This window comes from Amblyomma maculatum, chromosome 1, assembly GCF_055883805.1.
Source record: "Amblyomma maculatum isolate TAMU_Amacu chromosome 1, ASM5588380v1, whole genome shotgun sequence".
NCBI lineage: Eukaryota > Metazoa > Arthropoda > Arachnida > Ixodida > Ixodidae > Amblyomma > Amblyomma maculatum.
In genome coordinates, this window is record NC_139344.1 from 217,405,760 (window position 1) to 217,425,148 (window position 19,389).

General features: G+C 44.8%; 1 protein-coding gene across 1 annotated transcript in view; it reads left to right on the top strand.

The window, feature by feature from the left end:
- Window positions 1-19,389, top strand: part of LOC146205621 (uncharacterized) — a 195,585-nt gene that overhangs the window by 121,011 nt on the left and 55,185 nt on the right. The window contains exons 10-11 of the mRNA XM_084607537.1: window positions 17,633-17,749; window positions 18,269-18,388. Of these exons, the coding sequence (XP_084463663.1) occupies window positions 17,633-17,749; window positions 18,269-18,388 (237 nt within the window). The remainder of the gene's footprint in view (window positions 1-17,632; window positions 17,750-18,268; window positions 18,389-19,389) is intronic.

Consider the following 19,389-nt stretch of genomic DNA (forward strand, 5'->3'; position numbering starts at 1 on the left):
ACTATTCAAACCAGTTCACAAAGTTTCTAAAGAAAACATTACACTTAAATACAGAATGGAATATATTGATCAGGTGTCTACATAAAAATTTTAGGTGTCTGGTTTAACGAAGATTTATCCTGTACTCCGCATATTAATCACCTTCTAACCGATCTTTCCCGTGCCGTAGGTTGTATTAGCCGTATAGCTCCTATTATCCCTCTCTGGCTTAAAAAAACTTTTTATTACACATGATTTTACTCGCGTCTACTTTATGCAATATTAGCCTGGGGTAGCACGACGAAAGGAAGTTACGATAGGCTGCTTGTACTGCAGAAGTGCATTCTACGTCTGTTTGAAAACTACAAATGTAAAATAAGTGACTTGCCAACCCAGCCACTCTTCCTAAAATATGATTTATTACCAGCCAACAAGGTATATTACTTTAAACTGATGCAAATCATCCATAAAAGAAAGCTGTACACAAGGCACACAGATATATCTCCACATTATAGCTTTCGAACCCTTGCACATAAAACAAAAAAAGCCAGAACCAATTATGGCAAACAGGATCTTTAATATCAAGTAGTAAAATCAAGTAGTAAATATCAAGTAGTAACCTTCATGAACACAGGATTGATCTTACGTTACCATTTAATTCCTTCAAATCAGCATATTAGCATTTTTAAAGACCACAGAATATATTTATTGAATATAGGTGCACCCATCTGAATCCAAATGATCAGTTTTCGTTTTTCTTGATGATTTTGCTTTTCCTTACATTCTATGTCGTCATGTTATTTCCTGTCAAATACAGATCGATATTTTTATTGCATTTTTCTTCTCATCTTCGCGCTGTCACATATTCTCTTATGTGCTTGTTTCGCTCCAAAGTGGTGTTATACTGTAAACTGCATTGTGTGGTGATATGTATTTTGTATATCTATTTTTTTTTAATTTGCTGTATTGTTAATCAGGACATTTCCCTTTGTATGCATCGTAACGTGTTGCCTGTTGCGAGCTGCACATGGGAGACGAGGCCTTGTCAGGTTACACGCCTTTTGCCTCGTCTTCCACTTTCACTTGAAAGGAAAAAATAAAGTGAAATGAACTGAACTGAACTGTCGCTAACGCGCTCTACCACCTATACACGTGTGTGCTGTGCATCGCCAGTCACATTTGTTCCCGTTCCAGAGAGTACAACAGCTATTTGAAGCGCTGTTTTTTCGGCGACGTAATATGCGGGGGTTGTCTACCATGCAGGTGACGAACTCTAAATCGCCATTTATGGGCAGCAGTGGCATGTGTTTTGTTTTTGTTTTTGGAGGGGGGGGGGGGGGGGGTGCCCCTCACATGTTAGAAATCTATGTTTTCCTTACTTTTTGATTTTGCGCACGAGGATGTAGGTATTTCAACCTGACTGCATGGTGTCAGATGTCAGATTTAACCGCATCGACGAGCCTTGCGCTGAAGTTTGCTTAGGCGAAGCATGTTTTTTCGCTTAACAGTGGTTCGTCTTTGGCTTTGGTTTTTCCTTTAAGCAATCTAAGTACGACAACCAGGACTCCCAATTGATATTTCCTTAGTTCACAGAGAGAAGCTGGCGGGAAAAACTGTTTAGCGCAGTAGCTATTTACTGTTAGTATCCTACTCGGACGCAACACGATTTCATTACGTGTTATGACCTGGCCTAAACGGCTAAGCAGTGGTTTAACACACACCGATAACTTCTTAATTAAATATACTCGTTTTGTCGCTGCAAAATTCGGGTGATGTTTGCTCACTGCTGTTTAAATATCTGTTCAATGCTTAATACAAATAACGAAACGAGGTTGCGCCCTACGGCGGTAGCTGTGTGGTATATCGCTCTTGACTGCTGAGCCCGAAGACACAGGTTCGATCACAGAAGGGACGACCGCACTTTGATGAAGACGAAGCTGAAGTGCCTGTGTTGGGTGCAATTTCAGCGCACGTTAAAGAACCCCAGGCAGTCGATTAATTTCCGGAGCACTCCACTACGGCGTATCTCATAGCCGATGCCACTTTTGGATGCTAAAGTTCATATACCATATGAAAACTCAGTTGTATTGCTCCAGCTAGCATTTCTCTGCTGCTCTTTCTTTGACATGTACGGGAATCAACAGATGCGGGCAAAGTAAACGAAGCACGCTTTCCCGTTCAAACTAAAATCACGCGTTTTGCACTGGAGATAAAAAAACAATATTGCCCTAGTGAAATGACACTAACATCTACCACCGTATCGCATATCTGCCAGTTTCATTTATGCAACGCCTGAAAAATGGTATAATAAAAAAACGTGCTCCTTTTACTTTTGCCTGCACCGGTACGTGCAGGATATAAAAAAAAATTCATTATGCTCTACATGCAGAGGCAACAGTTTGATATGCGATATAAAGTTCCAGAGATAAAAAGAAATGATCCTAACGCGGTGATGTTCATAATTAAAGCGCAACAAAATTTGCCTGCCGTTAGCTGGTCAAGTGAGATGAACACAAATGGATAACTTGTTGATGTGACTGGGTCACGCCGCGCCAACGACAACACAGCCTAATTGCTGAGGTTCGAAATGGCTGGCAGGAAGGAAGAAGAGCGCATTGGAAGTGGAATTATACGCGAATCATACGCAAGAGTAATGTGCGCAGTTCTTCAAAAACGTTTTATTTTCAGTAACGGACCGAATCGCATTAGCGCAGCAGTTTCATGAGTCCCAGCACACTTAACGTGACCGTAAAACAAAATCCCAATACAAATAAATTTATTTTAACACTACGCCAATGCAAATAAGCTTGCTCCAACACAACCGTGCGGTGAAACTTTTTTCGGCGATTTTCTCTTGTGCCCGAGGGCTAGCTAAGCGCGGCTGCCGTGCAGGCGCCGCCGCGGCGGTACAGCGGTCCCGCAGTCCCCAAAGAAGCGCCGTGCTGCGGCGAGCTCTTCGGCAGAAAATGGCCGCTGTCGGTAGCGACTAAAAAATCTGCGGGCGTCACCAGTCCCCCGCTCTTTACCCACTCGTTTCGTCTTGCAGTTGCTTGCCGCTGTCGGAGCGGAGAAGCGATGTAGTCGAGTCAGAAAGAGGACGACAACAAGGCTGGCGCAACTACGATCGCATCAGCGCTGCACTGGCAGGGTGTATGTACAGTCCCGGCCATAATAATTCAGAGCATGATTGCCGATAAAAACTCTTGTCACGCGTTACAAAGCGAGTATTAGGAGGCACAGTCTTTGTAAAATGTGTAGAACTCAGGGGTCTGCTTCTGAGCCACTTCGTGCGGAACGTAATGCATTTCCATTATTCCGAATCTTTTGATAGTTAGATTTTTTGCCCTACCCTCTCCAACGGAAAGGACCTCCACTAATGCTAAATCAACACCACTACACGACTCAGAAATAAGCACCCTGGGCTCTGCACTTTTGACGAAGGCTGTATCTTATTATATATATTAGCACATGCCGCTGATTCATACATAATAAGATTCATTTTGTCATAGTATCCATCCTTCCCCTCTAGCGACTACAATTTGATTGCAATAATGGAGGTTTATAAAGCACGCATTCTTCAAGCGTCCCAAGAAAAATGGGAACTTCATCTTCCGTTCTGGACACTGTCTGTCAGCTTATGCGCAGCTTTTTTTTTTTTTTTTTTTTTTTTTTGCAGGCATAACATAGTGCTTTTACCACCCCTTCCCTTTCCCGCAGGAAACAAAAAAGAAGCACAAGACAAAATATTGCGCCACGTGACAGGTTCGCTGCAGCTGCACTCGCAGATCATCAAAGTTTCGCCTTGTCACTTGACTGTCAGGAGCTGCACATCATTGATATTTGAGGGACACACGTCCTTCTCTTGAGGTGCTAAGGGGTACAATGTCGCAGGTGCGGCAGAAGCCATGTGTTTGCACCATGATAGCGAACACTGTACTGGAGAAAACTCCAACACGTATGCGATAATTTCGCGTGGCTGCAGGGTTGCGATTTACGAAGCGATTTACCGGCAGCACTGGCTTAAACTTTTGAACTTACCCAGTTCAAGAAACAGTTTAAGAGCCGTATACTTAAATTGCATGGTGCTTCGCGCCACAGGGTATACATTTTATTGGCCACTGCTTCGCGAGTCTTCATAAAAGCCCTGCGTACCCTGTCTTGTTTAGTTTCACTCGAATAAAACGGCTAAAGACAACTAATTAAGAATATGGAGGCAAAATTCATATATGTATGTTCTATTATTAAGCGACCGTAACCGGTTAAAAATTCCTCAACATGCATGGTGCTCAACAGTTCGAGGAGCGCACTCTTCCAGGGCCGGATTAAGAAAAATGGGGGTCCTGGGTTAATGCGCATGCAGGTCCCCTTTCCATATACTGACCCCCCCCCCCCTCTCCCAACTGTCTCCTGCTCCGCTACTGGAAATATGCCATGTGTTATTTTAATTCCGCCAAATTGAAAAGAACGAAGTGCGATCAACGGGATCCATGGAGCAGCAACGCATTAGCACTAATTAGTTATACAGCGCACAAAATTGCATGGTGACACGTGACACGTGTCCGTCCGTGGCAGAGAGCCAAACTCCAGGAAAGATCCACCTGGGCCGACGACCACTTGCGGGGCTGTGCGCTGCGCTCGCCGCCTTCTCTTTCATTCATGCTGTACACAAGCCGACAGCAGGGTTTTCGTTCGCAGCACTGTTTTAATGCTAACGCATTGCTGAGCTAGCTTCCTATAATTGGGCTGGACTCCGGCAGCATCTAGGAAATATAAACACCCCTTACCCCTTTATGAGTGCCCCGAGAAGGTAATATTAGGAGTCATTAAAATTAATTCGTGGAGCCAATTCGAGTAGCAGAATTTAAGCCCTGGCTCAGTGGTTACGCTCGGCTTCTCAGCCGAGCAGCCAGGATCAAACCCAGCCGCACGGCGGCTTCGTTTTGATGCAGGCGAAATGCAAAAGGCGTCCGTGCTCTGTGCGACGTCAGTGCACGTTAAAGATCCCCAAGTGGTCGAAATTATTTCCGAGCCCCCCACTACGGTACCTCTTCCTCCCTTCCCTTACTCCCACCTTGCTCCCTGCCCTCAAGACGTGGCTGAGGTTTCCACCTAGATGTGAGGCAGTTGCTAGGGCCTTTTATTTCCACAAGAAAAATTAAATTTTGAAGCGAAAGCTTCACTACGGTACTTAGAGCAGGCTTCGGCGACACTGTAGATTTCACCTTGCAGATTTGACCTTTGCAGCTCGTGCTCGCGCCGAGCGCGGGTCTTCGTTATCTTCTTCGCTACATTAGTCTAGACACTGAGAAAGATACTGCGTCTTCCCTTTCCTCCGAAATGGCAATGGTCGGTCGGGCCCCTTCGCCGGCGTTCCTTCCTTCCTCCGCTCATGGCTTGGTTGCGGTGTTCACGTAAATTAGACAGTTAAGACGTCTTTCTCCCCATACAAAAATTTCCTATGCTCAGCTATAGAAAATCCTTTGTATGGTCGGCTGTAAAAATTTGGCCCAAATAACTATAGCCGCTTGTATGGCTGTCTTTAGGTTTTTCTATAGTCTGTTCTATAGAAGTCTTTAACCTATTCTACAGACTTATGGCTCCCTATGTACTGCAGTCTATAGCATTTTCTATGGTCGCATACAAATGTTCATCGCCAGCAATAGAAAATCCCGTGTATTGTTGGCTATAGATATTTGGCCCAAAAAGCTATAGCCTGCTATAGAAGTCTATATGGAATAATTCTGGTGTCCTAATATAAGTATTTGCAGTCTTTAGCATTTTCTATGGTCAGCTATAGAATATTCGCGCGCGCGTGCGTGAGTGTATGTGCGTGCGTTTGTTTGTGCATGCGCAAGTGTGTATGTATATGTGTATCATGCTCTATATCTTCGGACGTTTATTTTAAATTCGATGAATAAATAACTGAAAATTGGCCAGCCGTCCCCACGACTAAGACCATCATGGGTCCGAGGTACTCACTGCAGGCGTACTTCCATACGGCGACAGTGCTCCCACCAGTTATACCAAGATTGTAACGTAATCCATTTGTCGCACAGCGTTGTAGTTGATTCCATACGGTTTCTCGTTGCATACAGCACACAACTCTTAATCAAGCTAGAGTACAAGTCACACGAGGGATTCGAACCGACGATATATGTACTTTGATATAAGGGTGTACGCCTACTGGTCTATAGCTTTTGGTATATACAATATTCTATAGCCAGCTATAACAGGTTATATGACTTGCAGTCTGTAGCTTTAGAGGCATTGACATTTCTATAGACGGCTAAAGAGAACTGTATGGCTACTAGTCTATAGCTTCGAGAGCATGCACTTTTCTATAGCCAGTTAAAGCAGCTTATATGACTTGCAGTCTGTAGCTTTAGAGGCATTGACATTTCTATAGACAGCTAAAGATAACTGTATGACTACTAGTCTATAGCTTCAGGAGCATACACTTTTCTATAGACAGCTAAAGCAGCTTATAAGGATATCAGTCTGTAGCTTTAGAGCCATTTAAATTTCTATTGACAGCTAAAGATAACTGTATGACTAATAGTATATAGCTTTAGGAGTATACACTGTTCCATAGCCAGCTAAGCAGCTTATATGGCTTGTAGTCTGTAGCTTTACAGACATTCACATTTCTATAGACAGCTAAAGGTAACTGTATGACTAGTAGTCTATAGCTTCAGGGACATACACTTTTCTATAACCAGCTAAATCAGCTTATATGGTTTTAGTCTGTCGCTTCAGAGGCATTCAAATTTCTACAGACAGATAAAGATATCGGTGTTACTAATATCCTATAGCTTCAGGAGCATAAATTTTTCTATAGCTTGCTAAAACTGATTGTATGGCTCGCAGTCTGTAGCTTTAGAGCCATTCAAATTTCTATAGACAGCTAAAGATAACTGTATGTCTAATAGTCTATAACTTCATGGACATATGGTTTTCTATAGTTAGCTAAAGAGATTTTGTATGGTCCAGAAGCTATAGACAAAGTGGTATAGAATTTTCTATAGCTGCCTATAAATATTTCAATGGCGCTTTATAGCCGACTATAAAAGTCCATAGAGAGACATAGCTGACCATAAACTTTTCCATTGAAGTACATAGACCATTTTTTGTATGGGTCTGCCTCAAAAATCGCAATCTCTCGCTATGGAGGAAGTGCGCACAGAGCCGAGCACGTCAGCTCTTCACTGTGGGCGCCAGGTTTACTGTGGTCGTCCTGGGATGTAGCTATTCCTCCTATAGTCCTGTTCCGGGGTAAATTATCCGGAGCCTTTCATTAGGCCGTCCCGCATTGCCGGAGTTCATTTGGGACGTTAAAGCCGTTGAACCTGAACATAAACCCATTAACGAGTGTTTCGCTTTCCTACAGTGGCCGCCAGGGCACGAAGTGAAACTATGGGACCTCCAAGAAGCTAGCACAGCCCAAGTTGTTTTAAATTTGGTAAAGCTAAAGAGAAAACTCTTGTGTTATTATTGTAAGGAAAACAACAAAACTCGCTTGAAACGCGTGCTATTGTAAACACCAACACATATGTTCACTTTGTGATTAATCTGCATTCTGTTTTCAGAAATAGCTAGGCTTTAGGGAAACGTTTAGTGCACTCAAGACGAACAAGAACGTAGACGAGAAAACACAGCTCAGATGTCGATTCTTCTGAAGCTAGACTTTGTTTGCATCAATAAGTTTAATCCGGTGATAAGACGCATGGTTGTATCCAAAACATTTATCAAAATTCAAGCATCAGACTGAAGTAATCATTATATACGTTTCTCTAAAAATATGCAATATATATATACAATACTTAAGTCAATACAAAAACCATAAAAATGCACTAGAATACAGATGAAAATTACCAAAATTACCAAAGCTAGGCTTTAGGGAAACGTTTAGTGCACTCAAGACGAACAAGAACGTAGACGAGACAACACAGCTCAGATGTCGATTCTTCTGAAGCTAGACTTTGTTTGCATCAATAAGTTTAATCCGGTGATAAGACGCATGGTTGTATCCAAAACATTTATCAAAATTCAAGCATCAGACTGAAGTAATCATTATATACGTTTCTCTAAAAATATGCAATATATATATACAATACTTAAGGCAATACAAAAACCATAAAAATGCACTAGAATACAGATGAAAATTACCAAAATTACCAAAGCTAGGCTTTAGGGAAACGTTTAGTGCACTCAAGACGAACAAGAACGTAGACGAGACAACACAGCTCAGATGTCGATTCTTCTGAAGCTAGACTTTGTTTGCATCAATAAGTTTAATCCGGTGATAAGACGCATGGTTGTATCCAAAACATTTATCAAAATTCAAGCATCAGACTGAAGTAATCATTATATACGTTTCTCTAAAAATATGCAATATATATATACAATACTTAAGGCAATACAAAAACCATAAAAATGCACTAGAATACAGATGAAAATTACCAAAATTACCAAAGCTAGGCTTTAGGGAAACGTTTAGTGCACTCAAGACGAACAAGAACGTAGACGAGACAACACAGCTCAGATGTCGATTCTTCTGAAGCTAGACTTTGTTTGCATCAATAAGTTTAATCCGGTGATAAGACGCATGGTTGTATCCAAAACATTTATCAAAATTCAAGCATCAGACTGAAGTAATCATTATATACGTTTCTCTAAAAATATGCAATATATATATACAATACTTAAGGCAATACAAAAACCATAAAAATGCACTAGAATACAGATGAAAATTACCAAAACTAAATAAAAAACATTATTTGAAAATATTTTCGTTAAAGGTGAGACAAGCAAGGACGACACCAATTAAAAGTGGCATTGTCAAAAACAACAAAAATACAGTTCTTTATAAGCACGCTAAATACCACAAGAACAAAAACGAGACGAACAACGAAGATTTGCATATCTCGAATTACACTGCTCAGCGTTTCATTGGCAACGTGAAGAATGGGAGGCTACACAACCAACTTATTATAACTATTCATGTATAGCGCAAACTGTCCTCTTTTAAAATGGCATCTTTCGCGCCTTCGCATTTTCGAAATCAGATGTAGTCGGTTCGAAGGATAGATCACGGAGGAGGTCACTTTCAATGGACATGATAGCAAGCCAGTTCACCTTGTCGTCAAGGAGGCTCGAACGAAGGCGATTTTTTATCAGCCACAGCTTGGGAAACGCTCGTTCGGTCTCAGTTTGCCTCGGGTATGTTTAAGTGTATTCGCAAAGCAAAAAAAAAAAAAAAAAGGTTCGCAAGCACATCAGTAAGCTTACTTTCGTGAAGCAATTTCTAGGGGACTCTTTTCCTGACACACAGAGTTGTGCAGAAAGTTCGCACACTAAACGATTTCAGCGGAAAATGCTAGATTGTAGATTATCAACTTTTGACCAGCTTCTCAGCCTGGTGTGCCAGAGAGGCCTCGCTCCCCCAGCTTCTGTCTGCAATTTTAAGAATACGAACCTTTCGTAGAGTTCAGTGTAGGTAGCCTTTCACACACGCAAAGCAGAGCTTAGACTGTTAAGTACAACCATTGTAGGTTTCTACAAAAACCTTTTTTGTACCTTGTAGCGCACTGTCGCTTTTTCCGTCCGGGCACTTACTGAAAACAATCCGTTTGCCCTCATCCTGATAACATTGATTTTTACTTAGCGTACGTGCTCTCTCTTCGATGGTATCAAAGAGAGGTCTCAAAGAAATAACAAAGCCTTCTAGAGAGCTCAGCAGGTGCACAGCAGTTGAAATGTCTAGGCCTGGTTTCTGTAGTGCTACGCTCGTCTTGTCAAAGCGCTCCAAAATTTCACTCCAGAAAATCGCCATGAATGAGGTCTCTAGTTTTGTCATTTTCTTGAAGAGAGAGCGTGCTTCGTTCTTACTGTCACTGTTTTCTTCCTCGTTCTTTGATATGGCTTCAACGCAACTCAAGACTGCATTGGAATTTTTCAGAATGGCCTTACATGATTCAGCGTGTCTTGACGAGAGACTTTTCAAAACGAGCTGCTGCCCATTTCCGCCCATGCTGTTCAAAAAATACGTCTGTCGCTTACGTGAGGCTGCAAAGAAGTCATACAGTCTCTGAATTAGTGAAAAATTTGACTGCTTCAAGGCAACTGTCAAGGCTACACGCGCCAACAAAGTTCAGTGAATGACCAGCACACGTGGCGTAGACTGCCAATTCGTTGAGGTGTTTGGTTTGAGCTTCTAGTGCTTTGTATTTTCCGGAAATATTTCTCGCATAATCATAAGCTTGGCCCCTATACAATCATCGATGGAGATGCCATTGTTCATCAATAGGGACAACACGGTATCTAAAACATACAAGCCGGTATGCGATTCGATTGAAACAAATCCAAGAAAGCGTTCGTACACTTTCCCATTTGAAAATTATCTTAAAACTATTGATCAACGTGAGTAAGGTCTGGAGTCGAATCAACAATTAAAGAGAAGTATTTTGCGCATTTCACTTTGTCAATGATACGTTCCTTGACAGTCTTTGCCATATGCTCGATAAATTCATCACAAATGGTTTTCGATAGATACGATGGGTGACCTTTTCCTTTGTTCCTGTATGGTTTGATGTGCTCCTATAGAAAGGGATCAAACTTGGCAATGGCCTCAAGCACTCTCATATAATTGCCATTTCTCAGTGAACCAAAAATCTCCTCACTGCCCCTAAATGGTAAGTTGCGCTCAGCTAGAAGCTTAACTACAACGACTATGCGCTTCTACACCTCTGTCCAGTAAGCGGTCTCAGTGACAAGATGCTTAAGCAGCTCCTTGTCAATTATGCTGCTCGAATTATAGCGGGCGAGCCATGCAGCCACGCAGTTTCGGTGCTCGACGTTATTTTCATGTGCGCGAACCTTTTCTTCTGCTCTTTTCCAATCAGAAGAGTCATGCGTAGTGAAAGCTTGAGATCAAAAATATTTTGCACATGAAACAGTAAACGAAACCTTTGGACTCCGAGTAAATTAACAGGTGTCGCTCCTACGCCTCCCCATTTGCAGCATTGTTTCTAGGAATAGCAGGGGGGAGTTACTAGTTGAGTTTGCAGAGCGCAATAACATAAGAATCATGAACACCTTCTTCAGCAAATGGAACAACCAGAAGTGGACATGGAAAGGTCCTAACGGGAGACTAAAAATGAAATTAACCTCATAATGTGTTCTAGCCCCGCCGTTGTGCAGGATGTAGAGGTAATCGGGAAGGTGCGATGCAGTGACCACAGGATGGTAAGGTCTCGAATTAGTCTAAATCTGAAAAGAGAACGACACCGATTTGTAAGAAAAGAAGTTCATCAACGAATTCGCGGTGAGGGGGAGGGCAGAAGATGTTCAGGCTCTCGCTACAGAAGAGATATTTAGCTCTAGCCGAGGATGCCGACATTAGCCTACAAGCAATGAACAATAATTTCAGAGATATCATTACTGAGTGCGCTGTAGAAGTAGGCGGTAGGATAGTTAGAGAGGATACCGGTAAGCTGTCTAAGGAGACGAAGGATTTGATTAAGAAACGCCAAAGTATGAAAGTTTCCAATCCAACACACCAGATAGAATTGGCAGAGATAACAAAGCTAATCAATAAGCGCAAAGTTGGCGATATAAGGGAGTATAACATGGAGAAAATTAAACATGCTGTAAAGAACGGGGGAAGCCTTTAAGCGATTAAGAAGAAATTAGGCATAGGCAAAAGTCAGTTGCGCGGCAATGCCATCGCGAATATGGACAAGATAGTAAATGTAGCCGAGGAGTTCTATACTGATCTCTACAGCAGCCAAAGAAGTCACGACAATAATGAGATTGACGGTAGGGAAATGCAGTTAGACGTTCCGCCAGTGACGAAGGACGAAGATAAGAAAGCATCAGAAACTATGAAAAGGGAGAAAGCAGCTGGAGTGGACCAGGTAACTATAGATTTGTTGAAGGACGGAGAGGATATCGTGCTAGAAAAACTGGCCACACTGTATACGCAATGTCCGGTGTCATCGACTATACATGAACCATGGAAGAACGCAAACATTATCTTAATTCATAAGAAAGGGCACGCTAAGGACTTGAAAAATTACAGACCAGTTAGCTTACTGTCTGTAACGTATAAAGTATTTACCAAAGTACGTAATCGCTAATAGAATCAGGGCAATTTTAGACTGCAACCAAGCAAAAGATCAAGCAGGTTTTAGGAAAGGATACTCTACTGTCGATAAAATCCATACCACCAACCCGGTGATAAAAAAATGCTCTGAATATAACCAGCCCTTATACATAGCACTCATTGATTACGAAAAAGCATTTGACTCAGTAGAAACCTCGGCAGTCTTACAGGCATTCCGAAATCAGGGTGTAGACGAGCCGTACGTGAAAGTGCTGGAAGATGTATATAGAGGGCGCACAGTAACCATAGTTCTGCATAAAGAAAGTAACAAAATTCCTATAAGCACGATCTCCCCAGTACTATTCACAGCTTGCTTGGAAGTATTCAGAAATTTCGAATGGGAGCAGTTCGGGATAAGGATAGATGAAGAATACCTCAGTAATCTGCGATTTGCTGATGACATTGCCTTGCTAAGTAGCTTAGGGGATGAACTGCAAAGAATGATTGATGACCTAGACAGGAAAAGTAAAAAACGTAGGCTTGAAAATCAATATAGAGAACACTAAGGTAATGTTCAATAGCCTATAGATGGAACAGCAGTTTACGTTAGGAAGCGAAGCACTGGAAGTAGTAGGCGATTATATCTATTTAGGACAGGTAGTAACCGCAGATCCGGACCATGAAAGGAAAATAACAAGGAGAATAAGACTGGGATGGAGCGCATTTCGCAAGCACTCCAGATTGTGACTAGCAGCTTACCGGTATCTCTCAAGAGGAAAGTATACAACAGTTTCATCTTACCTGTACTTGCCTATGGGGCTAAAACGTGAAAGCTAACAAAGGGGGTTCTACTTAAGTTGAGGACAACGCAGAGGGCTATGAAAAGAAAAATGGTAGGGATAATGTTAAGAGATATGAAACGTGCAGAGTGGGTCAGAAAAATAGCTCATGTCACTGACATTCTAATGGAAATCAAGAAGAAGAAATAGGAATGGGCAGGACATGTAACGCGAAGAAAGGATAACCGATGGTCGCTTAGAACAAAAAACTGGATTCCATGGGAAGGAAAGCGTAGCAGGGGGCGGCACAAAAATTAGGTGGGCTGATGAGGTTAAGTAGTTCGCAGGGTTCAAGTGGATGCAGCTCGCATATGACCGGGTTAATTGGAGGAACATGGCAGTGGTCTTCGCCCTGCACTGGGTTTAGTCAGGCTGAGGATGATGATGCACGAAAAGATGAGCAGACATATTGTTTTCGAGTTTTGTATTGCCTTTCGGAAAACGGAAAATGTTCCACCCGATTTTGAAAATAAAATGGCCCTTTCTCACGGCATACACCCCAAAAGCTGTCAGTAATAACTTCCGGCCACTTAGCAGGTTCACTTCAGAGAATCCCGCAACGTACCTCTTGCTGCGGGGGTGTCCGTATTTCTGTGTTGCCGCAACGAGAAGCCGTCTCATTCGCCCTCGCGAGGCACACTTTGTGGGTGGCAACATGATTATTTGAAACCAAACTACCAGGAAACAAGTGAGTCGGTTCTTGGAGTTTTACACTAGGCGAGGGGAACCGTCTGCTCGTTCTGGTTTTCTCGCTTCATACAAATAAGTCGCTCGAAGTTCCGTTGCCCATGCTTCCATATACTAAGCAGGTTAGAATAAATGGGCCCCCTTCTACTGTCCGAGACGAGGCCCTGGGCTGCAGCCCCCTTAGCCCCCCCCCCCCCCCCCCATCCCTAGTCCAGTGCTGCTCTTCAGCACAGCATTGGCAGTGGTGAGGATCATCATAGTAAAAATGACATGCCCAGCTTTCCGGGACATCGGGCTCAGTTCACGACGCTGTAGCATGAGCTCATCCTTTCTTTTTCTTCTGCCCTTCTCTCTCTCGAATACCGGAGGGCACGAGCACCGGCCAGAGCTGCTGCGCTCAACGTCTACAGCACACACTTAATTTTTTTTTTGCGACCCCCCCCCCCCTTTTTTTTTTAAGCTGAACGGCCGACCACCACCACCACCACCAGAGGGGGTAGGGATGCAGCAGGCGGTAAAAGTAGAGGAGCCTTAGCAGGCGGTAGGGTGCGAAGGCATCGAGGCACCCTAGCGGGCGGAGACGAATCTAGCGCGCGGGCGCCACGAGTCCCTCGCTTCCTCCCTAATCGTTTCGTCGCGCGGTTGCTGGAAGCAGTCGCCGCTGTCCGAGTAGAGCAACGAGGAAGTGGAGTCGGAAGGAAGATGGCAGCAAGGCTGGCGCAACGACTATCGCGTCAGCGCTGCACTGGCGTACTGCATGTACAGGGCCGGCCATACAAGACTCGGTGATAAAAACTCGCTATGCGTAGCCTAGCGAATATTAGGAAGTACCTGTTACGTTTCGCCACCCGCAATTGGGACAGCTGACGCGGCCACCGCATAGCAACAGGCAGAACCGCGAGCGGATGGGCCATTTCGGCGTCGTTCATCGGCCGCCCAACGCTTCCTCCCGCGGGCAAGTCTCGACGTGACCCGGCCACGCGCCAAATGTGTGTGCATGTATGGGTGTGCAAACGCTGGTCAAGCCTGGAGCTCGAGGGAGAGTGCGTCGCTCTCGCCCGTCTGCAGGAGGTGGAGGAGATGTGGTCGCGCCACCTGCGATTGAGTCATGTCTTGTATGAACTTGAAGGGCTCTCTTCCTTTCCCTGTGAACTGGCAAGCCTATAAAAGCAGCGGCAGATTCCGCTGAGACATGCCCAGCTTTCCGGGACATCGGGCTCAGTTCACGACGCTGTAGCATGAGCTCATCCTTTCTTTTTCTTCTGCCCTTCTCTCTCTCGAATACCGGAGGGCACGAGCACAAGCCAGAGCTGCTGCGCTCAACGTCTACAGCACACATTTAATTTTCCCAGCAAAGACACCGCGTCTTTGCTGGGACCGTTGATGCCGTCCGCCGAGCCACGGAGCCGCCAGGCCAACGCTACCGAGGGGCCGCGAGCCGCACGTAATAACTGCTGGCAGCGGTGAGATACCAGAGGCGCGCGACCAAAACGTAACATACTTTATTACGTATATTAGGGCATTCCTTCGCCGTAAGCGGCTGCAATTCGGCACTGGGGGAGGTTCATAGACCCTTTACAGACCGCGGTTCCGCTGCCTCCAACAGATCGCGAAACTAGGACGGCCGTCATTTCTGGCCTTCGGAACGCATCGGTGGGCATTGTAGACAGCTGGTGCGCAGCCTATGTCAGAACGACGACTGGCTTTCAAACACTACTGTTTTGGTACGGATGTCCTCTGTCTTGTCAAAGCAATCGGCGGGGAAGTAGAGCCAATGGCCATACAGTTTATTGGCAGAAAAATAAACCACGCTTTCTACATACGGTGGACATTATGCCCTAGGCCGCCGTTCTTTTTTTTTTGGTGCGAGAGCTATACTACGCCAGCCACTTCGTCGTGAGCGCACTTTCGTCAGGGTCGCACCTTGGCCGATCCGAAAAAAAAGCGGAGGCGGAGGAAGAGAAAGAAGGCAGATAATTCGGTAGTTGGTAGAGACGAACGACAATAGCGAGTTGCTAGGACAGAAGGTTCGTTCAAAAGTTGTGACGGCGGTGTGCTCCGGAGTGCGACTAGAGAGGATGTCATACCGCTAGAATGCTTCTACACCCGAATGAGGTTGGTCAACGACGAGAGGCGAGGGGTGCTGAAACCATAGAGTAAAGTGATATGTGTAAAAGCCATGTCTTTACTTTCAAGCCGAACCTAAGCATAGCCACGCAGATTTGTCTCGCGCAACGCCATGTCTCACCATAAACCACAGCTTTTTTTTTTTTCGGTCGCGAGTTGATGTTTCTTTCTGGGAGACGAGAGAGCCTTTGAGTTGTAGGGAAACAACTAATGTATACCTCTTCATTATTAATATAAACAGCGCGAACACGAAGACAAAGGACAAGATAAAAGAAAGCCACAGTACAAGCGCTGTACTGTGGCTTTCTTTTATCTTGTCCTTTGTCTTCGTGTTCGCGCTGTTTATATTAATAATGAATAAGTACCAACTCGCCCAAGAAAGTATCTTGGTAATGTATACCGCACCCGTCAATCTATATCAGCGCTGGCAGTAGGTGCGGAAGTGCGATAACGACCCTGATGTTTTCTCAGGAATTATATTGCGTCTTTGTACTGCTGCCGCGTTATTTTCGCAGGATATTAAAAAGCATCTCAGTGTTGCTACTAATGTCTGCACATTCATAATGAATTCGTTGTGCAGAGAGGGAAGGATCACCGTGTGCATTCCTGTAAACCTGCATCCCCATGCTTACTTCAGGCAAATACTGATGCAATAAATGTAATAATCGCTGCTTTCACATAGCTAAAGCGCGGGTTAATGGTGAATTATAGCATGATAAAATTTTTATATCTCCGCTTGAACGGGCTCGCTGCATCTGCGGGTGCTGAACTCCGGTGTAGAGTCCAGTCCTACTTTTACCCGAGCGCAAGCGAACGTCGCTGAGCGTCAAAGGCGGCCTTTGAGCAGCTTAACATTATTTGAAGCCAGACGTTGCGGGAGGTAAAATAGTATCTGGTCAATTGTCGGGGGATCACATGCATTCGCGTCCATGTTCAGTTGTAAGCATTGTGCACTTGTGTAACGGTGAACACTATTACTATGTCCCAACCATCGTGGACTTAATGTGTTTTCACCGTTTAGACAATGATATTAAAAAGAAAGGTTTCAGGTGATGGCCGGCTTGCAATCTGTTTAATATGACGGTAAAATATATTCTCTACAAAAAGCGCTAGAGGGAGTATCGAATAAAAAAAGTGAACGGGTTGGTCGACACAACCTAGTCAATGTATGCATTCAGATGGCGCAGTAAATGAGCTAGGTGATCATATAATAAATATATTTTTACAACTTGCACATACTATGCGCATTCACGTAAAGTTTCTGTGCTTTCTACAGCTCGTTGTCCCCACCGATATCGGGTACGCGGCACTCTCACGTGACCAATTGTGGCAGCGCCTATGCTCTCGCGCTGTAAAGTGCACGCATTCTTCAAGCGTTGCGCAGGGAAAAGGGGATCCCCCATCTTGCATTCTGGACACCGAGAGTCCCCTTATATGTATTTGTTTTCATGCATAATCATAGTGATCATATTCTCCTCCCATTTTCCGCAGGTATAAAATAACACAGACCATAAAACTTGGAACGTGACAGGTTCCCTCAAGCTGCACTCGCAGATCATCCAGTTTGGCTTTGTCACTTGTACTGTGAGGAGCTGCACAACATTGATACTTGAGGGACCCGCGTCCTACTCATGAGGTGCTAATTAGGTGGTACAAGGTCGCAGATGTGGCCGAAGCTTTGTATTTGCACCATGATAGCGAACAATATAATGGGGAAGACTCCAACACGTATGCGCTGATTTCGCGTGGCTGCAGAGCTGCGATTGAGGAAGCGGTAACCTCCTGTCGGAGACCATATACAGCAACAGAGTGCTCGTGTTCACCTCTCCATAGTTAGGAGACACCACATTTCAGCTCTTTAAAAGCTACGCGCATTCGTTCTGCCGACAAAATGCAGAGGCCGCGGGAGACGTCGAGCGCGGCAGGGCGGCAGTTCGGGTGCACCGCCAGAAGAAGCAGAACATTCTACACTTTCTAGGTCATGCGGAGCAGACGGACCCGTCCGAGCATCGAGGTGAGCACAATCTGTCACCCCCCCGCCACGGCATTACACAAGTAGGGTTTAGTTACGTCAGGGCCACTTGCCTTCTTTTATACTAAAAATCGTGTGTGTGTGTGTGTGTGTGTGTGTGTGTGTGTGTGTGTGTGTGTGTGTGTGTGTGTGTGTGTGTGTGTGTGTGTGTGTGTGTGTGTGTGTGTGTGTGTGTGTGTGTGTGTGTGTGTGTGTGTGTGTGTGTGTGTGTGTGTGTGTGTGTGTGTGTGTGTGTGTGTGTGTGTGTGTGTGTGTGTGTGTGTGTGTGTGTGTGTGTGTGTGTGTGTGTGTGTGTGTGTGTGTGTGTGTGTGTGTGTGTGTGTGTGTGTGTGTGTGTGTGCATACACTGATTACAGCAGAGCTGCGATTGAGGAAGCGGTAACCTCCTGTCGGAGACCATATACAGCAGCAGAGTGCTCGTGTTCACCTCTCCATAGTTCAGAGACACCACATTCGATCTCTCTGAAAGCTATGTGCATTCGTTCTGCCGACAAAATGCAGAGGCCGCGGGGGACGTCGAGGCCAGCAGACTGATACCTCAGCCGCACCATCTCAAGAAGCTGAAGTTTCAACTCTACCTCGGTCATGTGGAGCAGACGAAAAACCCGCCCGACCATCAAGGTGAGCACAATCTGTCGTACCAAACCCTCCCCCCCCCCCCCCCCCCCCCCGCCACGGCATGACACAAGTAAGGTTTAGTTGCTTCAGGGGCAACCCTTAAAAAGAAGCTGGCATAATGTGGCACGCTATGGTATGTAACAAATGGCAAATTTTTTATTCATCTGATTGTAGTAAAAGAAAGGTGGGTGGCGAGGGACAGCGGTTACTTGAACTTTTGAACTTACCCAGTTCAAGAAATAGGTTAAGCGCCATACACAACTTGAATAGTGCATCGCGTTACAGTGTAGACTTTTTATTGACCACTTCTTCACGAGTCTTCAGAAAAGCACTGGTTATCCGGTCTAGTTTGGTTTCAATGTAATAAAACTGTCCAAGGACACTAATGAACTCTATAGACGTAAAACCGATTACAAATTCCTCTGGTGCTGCAGCTTAGGTAGTCTGAAATTATTAATTGTGCTATATTTGAGCTAGAGAAGCGCATTCCTCGGCAAAGCTTTGGCACTTTGGCAGTGGTGATGATCATAGTACCGATGACATACCGAGATCATCATCAGTACAGATGACATACCACGTGGCTCACGACCACGAGCTCATCCTTTCACTTTTGTTCTGCCCTTCCCTCTCTCGCATACCGGAGGGCACGAGCGCCGGCCAGAGCTGCTGGGCTCAACGTCTGCACCACGAATTCATTTTTATCTTTTTTTTTTTACGCTCTTTTTTTCGAAGCTGGACGGCCGACCACCACCAAAGAATGGGGTGGGATGGGGTGGGTGGTAATGTGTGAGATGTTTTTAGCCTCAGACGCACGCATGCAAGCGCGCGCCTACTCTCGACAACAGGCGCCATCTGACGGGTGCGCGTTAACAGGGGACTGTGGGTCGCGCGGGCGCCAGCGTTGAATGCTTGTTTGTGAGCGAGGGCTCTTCAATGCTGTCGTTAACGCGCTCTACCACGTATACACGTGTGTGCTGTGCATCGCCGGTCACATTTTTTCCCGT